The sequence below is a fragment of the Tachypleus tridentatus genome, chromosome 1 (assembly GCF_004210375.1).
Source record: "Tachypleus tridentatus isolate NWPU-2018 chromosome 1, ASM421037v1, whole genome shotgun sequence".
Classification (NCBI taxonomy): domain Eukaryota; kingdom Metazoa; phylum Arthropoda; class Merostomata; order Xiphosura; family Limulidae; genus Tachypleus; species Tachypleus tridentatus.
The window spans coordinates 52,641,586-52,650,548 of record NC_134825.1 but is presented as its reverse complement, the minus strand read 5'-3'; the positions used below and the strand labels follow the sequence as shown (position 1 = coordinate 52,650,548).

At 35.3% G+C, this 8,963-nt stretch overlaps 1 protein-coding gene across 1 annotated transcript; it reads left to right on the top strand.

Moving 5' to 3' along the window:
• The first annotated feature begins 5,462 nt into the window (after positions 1–5,462).
• On the top strand, positions 5,463–8,700 carry LOC143232442 (uncharacterized). Its single transcript, XM_076467903.1, has 5 exons — positions 5,463–5,549; positions 5,710–5,832; positions 6,582–6,648; positions 7,341–7,503; positions 8,340–8,700. The coding sequence occupies exons 1-5, from the start codon at positions 5,463–5,465 to the stop codon at positions 8,476–8,478; spliced, it is 579 nt and encodes a 192-aa protein (XP_076324018.1). The 3' UTR covers positions 8,479–8,700.
• The last annotated feature ends 263 nt before the right edge of the window (positions 8,701–8,963 follow it).

Sequence of the window (8,963 nt, the reverse complement as noted above, 5' to 3'; positions counted from 1 at the left end):
TATTTTCAAAAACTTGCAATTTGTCAGCTACAGATGAAATGTAGAAACCGAGAGAAATTTTGGCTTTTTCAGACACATTTATTTCTCACATTAAAGAATCAAACTTCCTAATGAAATTTTATTCGTGTTTCTTTTCTTGCTGACCAGGTCGGTTTAGGCACTCGACTCGTATTCTGAGGGTCGCGGGTTTCAATCCCGGTCGCATCAAACATGCTCGCCCTTTCAGCCTTGGGGGCGTTATAATGTAACGGTCAATCCCACTATTCGTTAGTGAAAGAGTAGCCCGAGAGTTGGCGGTGGGTGGTGATAACTAGCTGCATTCCGTTTAATTTTACACTGCTAAATTAGGGACGGTTAGCGCAGAGAGCCGTGTGTAGCTTTACGCGAAATTAAAAAAAAAATCTTTTCTTGCTTAAACTGCTGACCGTGTGCATCTTTCCTTCAGCCACTGATTATCAATAATGTTCAACTGATTTCAAGTAAAGTTTATTTCATTTTCTGTAATTTAATTACAATTTACATTTTTAAAATGGGATGCAGATTAATGGTTTGTTTATTTTATTGAATTTCGTCCAAACCAATTCGAGAACAATCTGCGCTAGCCATTTTTAATTTTGAAATGTTAGACTAGAAGAAAGGTATCTTGTCAAAGCCAACCACCGTTAACTGGGATTTCCATTACTCTCATTTTTAATTTTGTGGATAACGGGACACGAACCACAGTACAACACACTAATCAGTAGGCTGCAGTCGGTCCACAGATGAAAGAATCCAGATTATTGTTTTTCTTTAAACGACGCTACTGAGTATGTTTCACACATTCAATTGTGGATAGATTATAGAAGTTACCGTCAATCTCATTACAATTATTTGTCTCAAGGAAACAGATTACTCTTGTGGCTGCGAGAATTCGGATTGGACCAACATCAAGATTTAGGTCTCGTGTAGAAGGGTCAGGTGCAGTTTGACCTCTTCCTATTTCCTCAAATGTCATTTTAATAGAAACTTGTAGTCTTCTTATTGTATAATTTTTCTTTCAGGACTATTTCCAATAATGTTAACCTATAACTAGTGTAGGTGAAACTGTATAATGGAGTGACTTTTAGTTTTATCTGGTTTTTGGTATGTGATTACATGATTTTATGGTATTTGTTTGCAAGAATACGTGTATGATGTGTGAAATAACAGGTATGAAGTGTTGTTTAGCTACTTCTATTAAGAATGTGAAACTATATATTATTTTAGAAATTTCTGTACTGTTATATGAAATCTATAAATGTATTTTTAATGACTTAAGATTTTATCTGAATTCAAGTGTCTTTACTAATCTCTTTACTGTGATTGTTTTGTTGTATATTCGAACTGTTAGGTTACTTTTGGATTTGTTTTCCTGACATTAATGTTGTTGTTTTTTAATTTAGTGGATGTGATCATGCTGGTTCTACGGGTGTGATGTAACTGGCGTTAGTAATAGTGGTGTTTTCTTGGGTGGTGTGTGCTTATTTGTTAGTAATAGTGGTGTTTTCTTGGGTGGTGTGTGCTTATTTGTTAGTAATAGTGGTGTTTTCTTGGGTGGTGTGTGCTTATTTCAGTTTGATTTGAGTTATTTGTGTACATGTAGATTCTAGTTTGATGTCCTTCTATTTCGGACATACTTTATAATTAGCTATGAGTTGCAGTTGGGATACAATTTATTTGATTTCTTTCAATATAAAGTATTTTTGTATAAATTCGTGTTGTGTTTTACATCTTTCGTTTCACCTACAAGGAAACCTTTCACCTGTTCTTCCACATTTTACGTTCCTCGAAACTTTTGTTATCGAGAAAATCAGGTAATTGTATGTTTGATTAAACCGTATCTTTTCACAAGATGTCACATTAAATCGATTGAGACAGAGAGATTAAATTTTGAAATGGGCAGAGAAGAAAAACATACTGTGAATATGCGTTTATAAATTACATTTCATGTTAGCTACTTCGTTATTTTTGTACAAGTTTCAACTAAATTCTTTAAAAAAATTCTATAAAGATACATTACTTTTAAATACATAACCTATCGCAACAAGATACTGTTCAAATAAAAATATTATGAATAAGACAATTGTCTATGTTATTTCTTAAAGGAATGGACAGAAATTCATCAGATGTGTTACAACAATACTGATTGCGAACTGAACTGTGTGTAAAATTACTAGTTTAGTCCTGTTAAAACAAAACGTTTTGGAAGTGTAATAAAGCAAGTCAACTCTTCTAAAATATACGGCAAGTATCATTTCAAATGTTTCTTTATTTGTAGATATTTCTCAAGAGATTCGGTTATCGATCATGTAATATTAAATAACAATTGTTTAAACAAAGATCATGATCTTTACCTTTTTAATATATCACACCACAAAATGTACAGTCTATGAATACACAGTGCTGCTACATTAATCAAAACATCATGTAAAGTAACAAAAAATAACATGTTTCAAGACATTTGTTAGAATATCATCTTCATTATACTTATTACAAGTATTTACCTGCAGATGGAGTTAGTATTTGTGTACATTTTTCTGGTCAGTGAACACTATTTGTTACATGAGCAAGAAAACAGGATAACGCTTTTGAAATTACTTTTCAATTTTTTTATCCACTTCATATTTATACTTATTTGTGATGAAAACTTTGAGAAAATCTATAATAATAATAATACCTTATATTTATGTATGTTGGGTAAAAGTATTGTATTTAACATATTTATCACATTCAATCTGTATCTAAAAAAGCGTAGACTTTACTTATCGAAAGGCCTGGCACGTCCAGGTGGTTAAGGCGCTTATCTCGTAATTCGAGGGTCGCGGGTTCGAATCCCAGTCACACCAAACATGCTCGCCCTTTCAACCGTTATAAGTGACGGTCAAACACATTATTTGTTGGTAAAAAGTGGCCCAAGAGTTGAAGGTAGGTGGTGATGACTAGCTACCTTCCCTTTAGTATTACATTGCTAAAGTAGGGGCGACTAACACAGATACCCCTCATGTAGCTTTGCATGAAATTCAAAAAATAAATAACACTTATCGAAGTACTCTAAAGTAGCGATCTGGAAAAGTGCACCTATCGCATCCATAGCAGCGGCAAACCTATAACCTTTATTGAATAACATAGAATAATACAACCAAAACTATCGAATAAAAATAAACGTGCCCAAATATCAAGTAATTTTATTTGCAAGACATATACATAAAAAAAAAACATAAACTGTATATGAACGGAACACTTCTACAGACTATCACTTCGGCAAAATTCCTAGGTTTAACCTACACTGTAAAAAATAACCGTTTTATAACAAAGAAATGCCTCGTTATTTTACGGAACATACGCATGTTTTCAGATCTACGCTGGTAAGCATCGTGAAATCACGCTGCTAACCAACGTAATCAACACTGCGGCCCGCTCAGGCACCGCCTTTCAAGCCCATGGCATTGCAAAGTAGCTAGCGCGGGGCTAGATGCGCGTACGCGCGTGTTTATCAGCTATAGCCGGACCCTGCTGACGCAGTGCTGGATGCGGGGTCATGAACTAGGTCGCTCGCGGCACCGGAAGCGAGAATTTTGAATTCACACAAAGGAATCAGCAGTGCCAGTGGATCGTGGATGCAGTTTGTTCCGAATAGAGTCTAGCGTCAACTTGCGTTCTACACCTCATCAGTTTATTTACCCCTTGTTTAGACCTACGCAATCCAGATTCAGTTTAATTTAAATTAACTTTGTGTTGTGCATTTCCAGGAGGCAGGTTTGTATTTTATTTGGTTCATAACCATTGATATTACTGGTACATAGATAAATCTACTAACGTGAAGCCCAATGTCTACTTCATGACAAACTATATTCTAGGCCTATTGTGTTGCCTAAAATTGTAGCTTTCTAGCGATCTAACGTCAGGCCTGGTCAATTCGTATCAGGTATTTGGGAATGTGCGGTACCTGGGTACCGTTTGATGATAAACCGTTCCTGATTGATGATCTGATGAACCTTATACTATAATAAGTATAGGCTAAGTCCTAGTAGTGTAGATTCTTCAGATCTGGTCGTCTGGTTACCTTGTGAGAGCATATTCTTAGATTCAGTCATGCATGGAAGCTAGGCCTAAAGATCGTAGGTAGGCTGAACTTCACGTTTTTCTTTAAAAACTGCCATAGCATTTTTATGAAATTGCACTCTTCAGTATGTTTAGCTAGATAAATTACCATCCAGTTAATTTAGCAACAATATTCCAGTCACCAAGTTTGCCTAAGTAAAAGGCTCGCTAATATTAGGGTTTTACAGCAAGTACATGGCATGATCAGTCTGGCTGCTGGGCATGAAGTTATAGGGCAAGAATTTTACTGATGTTTAGAGTATTCCAAAATTATAAAGAGATTATGTTAAAATTTTGGGCCAACTTTTGAGCGAATCATATAACATGGCACATTTTTGGTCCTGAGTGGTTTACATGATTAATCCCAGTTTGGTGCATTTTAGCAGGTGATTCCTTCTGTAATTAACAGTTATGCAAGAATTTTGAATTGCTTCTCCAAAAGTAAGTGAAAGTGAGCAGGAGTTGATCAGTTGTTTAGCAAGTTCTTTCAACAGACAAGGCCTGGCGTGTTGGTTAAAGCCAAGATTTTTAATTCCTGTGCCATACCCCCCCCCCCATCACTTATCCACTTAATCTTGGAGATCTCACCATGCCCTGCTGCTTAGTTCATTTCCTATATCAATTTTTTTTCACTATTCTGGTTTAGTTTGTTAGAGTTTAACTGAAACTCAAAACGTATCGCTGTACTATTTGTCACTTTAGAACATCTTCTCTGCGAACGTATGGCAGTCATTATAACTCATTCCATGCAGCTTTACCAAATCCTACTATACCTTGTCTAGTGACTGACTGTGGTGAAAACTTGCCAACATTTCCTTCTCTTAAATCACACATTTCAAGGCAGCATAAGGGAGAATATTCAAAACAGTATGTTGACTCTGATAGTATACAGCTGCAATGTGAGATAAGGCATTGCTTAGCAAAATATTTGGGTTTGAAACCTTTTATTGCTCATTTGAAGGGACATATAAAGGATGGTATTAAAATTGCATGTCCCTTCCAACAATGTGATAAGCGATTTGAGGTTGTGTCAAGTTTCAGTTCTCACTTGAGCAGATATCACAAGGACACCTCAGTTCATCACCTGCATGTAGCCATCCTCTGAGAGATTTGACAACCTGAATCGTTGTAGCAGAGGCAACTCTTTCCGCAGGAAGCTGCTGGAAGAAAAAGAAAATGGAGGTACAACTGGTAGTGCTAAGAGAAAGTCTGCCTCAGTGCTGCAGTAGGATAGCTATGGCTGTATCAGGTGGCAGCCTGATCTGCCCGACGGGGAGACTGAGGAAAGCCAGGAACAGCAGAGGTGCTGGCTTGTAGAAGAATACCACCGTGGTAGTACCGACATGCCAAGGGTGATTCAAAGTATGACCAGCACCTACCCGTCACAGCGCTACCTTATTAACAAGGGTGCTCACTTGTCAGCAGTGAGAGTAAATTGGCCTTTCCTTTTACAGCCAGCATACTTTCTAAGCCATTTTGAATACCTTATGGACTTCAGTTTATTTGAAAGACTTGACCATGAGATGAGCAGTAGGGCAGACAAGATGCTGAGGTACTGTCAATCACAAACAAATGTAACTGTGGCAACAGCAGCAGCCAGTTGACAATGCTAGCGAAGTGGTTGGAAATGTTAGTCCCAAGGTGTATGGCACCCTCTTGCTGCTTCCTCTGATCTTTGGAGAAGATAAAGAAGACCTCTTTAAAACTGCAGAGGTAAGGCTTTCACTACAGCTTTTATAATGAGTGAAAAATAGGAACAATTTATTTTTGGCAGATTTTGCAAAATGATATCATATTTCAGTTAAAATACCTTTGTATACATCAAGTGCTAGTGACCAGATGCTCTTCCTGTTTTAGAGATTTTGGTAAATTTTTCTTAAATGTTTGCTAATTTCTGTAAATATTGACTAGTTTAATTATAAGAAAATAGGATTAGCAAATTTATGTCAAATATAAGCTTGAAAAAACAGAGACCTGTGGTAGGGCTACTATTTAAGGAAATACTGTTCTCTGTAGTACTGTACATTTTGATACTACTGCCTAATTTAACTTAGTACCAAGGTTCTTTTCACAAACATTTAGTAGACTGACAGTATCCAGCATTAACATAATTAATATAAAACGCTTATCTAAGATTTGAAACAGGATTATACTGTAAACAGGAAAATATTCACTAAAGAAAAATATTCATCAACCTTACCAATGTTGCCAGTCCTTGAAGATTTTCCCCAGCAAAATGAGCCATTTTGAATGTTGTATTATGGATCACTGAAGTTGGCAGAATTTATACAAATGAATTAAGCACTTATGTGACCGTCAAATTAGGGCTGCGCTGCAGATAAGTTCATATTATAATCCTGATTACAAATCAACTTTTGCTGTCACTTGACCTGCTGTATGTTTCCAGTATTAGACAGTAATTTATAAATACATGTAATAGGATTATATAATTTTTTCAACAGGATATCATCACATCTGCTGTTTTAGAACAACATGATGACCTACCTCACCCCAATGTAGTCATCAGAGGTAAGATACTTATTAATATATTCTTACTCATGCATACTGTTTTTGTACTTGGATTTTTTTTTTTTTTTTTTTTTTTGGGGGGGTATGTGCATCACATTGTATGCCTATTTTTCCATTTAATGGACTTCATTGTGTTTTTGAAACTCTAAAACCTTCATTAAGAACAATTAGTCATGTTTTTCTTTAAATATATTAAAAATAACAAGAAAATGATAATGAAGGCCTAAAGTTTGAGATATGTTTAAAATATATGGCACCACTGCAGATTATATAATACAATATTCAGAATTCCTTGATGTTTCTGTAAATTTAGAGTTTAGACCTGTGAATTGCTAGACCTCAATTTTTGACCATTCAAGGTCAAAGTTACACAGTCCTGCATGGCAAAAAATGTGGGCAACTCACACACACAGGGAGACACACAGATATCACTGAAAATATGATAGCTGCCTCTGATAGAAGAGGGCAGCTGTAATTATTTCCTTGTTAGGCAGTTTGCTAAGTACTTTGTTTTATTTGTAACAGCAGGAGAGATATATAAAAAAAAACTACACACTACAGGCTGCAGGGTTCCATATGTGATTTTGGTCTGACCTGAATTATCAGGGCTGAAAACTTGATAACAGTATTAACAAGACAATATGCCTCACAAGAACATCAAAATGTACTCTTGTTGTTTTATATTTTTGTAGGAAACCATCCATTTGAAAATAACTGCTATGCAGTTGTAGAAGGATGTATCCTGGCAGAAAATGTCACCCTACGGATGGCAGTTGGTTTGACCATAGCAGCTTATTATAACTTGAACATCACCTACCCAGAGTCCATTGCCAACACTCTTGAATTTATTCAAAGGTTTGGAATAGCACTTTCTTAATTTACCTGTATTTACTTACATAATTTCTTTTGACCTGTACATGAAGATGATAAATATGAATAGTTCTTTCCTATGCAAAAGAATACCGGTACTTTGGTTGCTACCCATCAGTTTGATATAGCCATTCTTAGGACCAAGGTTAAATGTTCCCTACTCACAGTTGGTCTTTCAAAAGTTTTAAACTTGTACTAATCAATTTGCATGTATTTAGACTGGCCGACATGCAAGGCCAGCTGAAGTAGTTAGTTAGTCTTACTACACAGGTCCTCTCTCACATGTCCCAGACCTGTTTCACCATACAAAACTTAAGCTTAGGCCACAAGAAATACAGATTTGTGAATCATCGCTATCTGCATCCAGTCTTGGCTGCCCTATAAACATTTTTATGGCTTTACTGAATAAAATTTTTTAAAATATTATATGTTAACAGCATGAAATGTATATTTGCTAGAAGTATTTGGTTGAATATTCAGTTTAAAAAGTTATGTCACCAGTAGGCAGAAATAGAAGTACATGGTATTTGCAGCAGAATATGACAATTTTTTCTATAAGAGAATTGACATGTATGAAAAATTGAGCGATTTTTGTTGCAAATTGAACAGTGGACTGGTCAGAATAAAAAAAAAAGTGCCCCTGTAACCCACTCTAGAAGGAATAAAAGGATGAGTAACAAAAGATTTGTTCCTTGTGGCCTTATTGTATTTTGTTATAATGCAGATAATTTTAATTGTCAAAATGTTATGAAAAAAATATATATATAAAACAGAATTCAGGATATTATGACTCATTTAACCATGCTTATCAATTTTAACAGGATCTTCCTTGGCATAAATCCTCAGAGGGGCTCCAAAGTGAGGAAGACCGACAAGAGGAGGCCTGCCTTTAGTACCAAAGTTAGAAAGTTGATAGACAATCTAAGGGATTTTGATAATGATATCTCAGTTATTTACTGAGATTTTATTTCTGCTTAATAAAAGATGGACAATAAAAGTTTAAACAACTGCAAGACTTTATGGTTTCTAATATTGAAATTTAACCAGTTAATAAATAGGAACATTGGCATGACATTCCTTGTGTACCATTATTTCATGTTTTCTTGAAAAACAAAATATCATCAGTTTGCAATAAATATGGAAAATAAACAGGAGTCTCTGTTTTTTTTATTTCAAGAAAAAGTCATATGTCTCTTTCTTTCTATTAATGTTATGCTAAAAATGCAGGCCCCGCGCATGTTATCATATTGAGCATTTCTTTCTGTAAAGTAACACCACCATGGTCGTAAAAATTATACACTCCATATTACTGTAAAATTACTCCACATCAGCATAAAAATTACCCTGCCTTCCATGTAAAATTACTCCTATCAGCATTAAAATTACATTGTATTTGCATGAAAATTACGGTGTATTGCCATGTTAAATGACAAGATTTGTTTTTG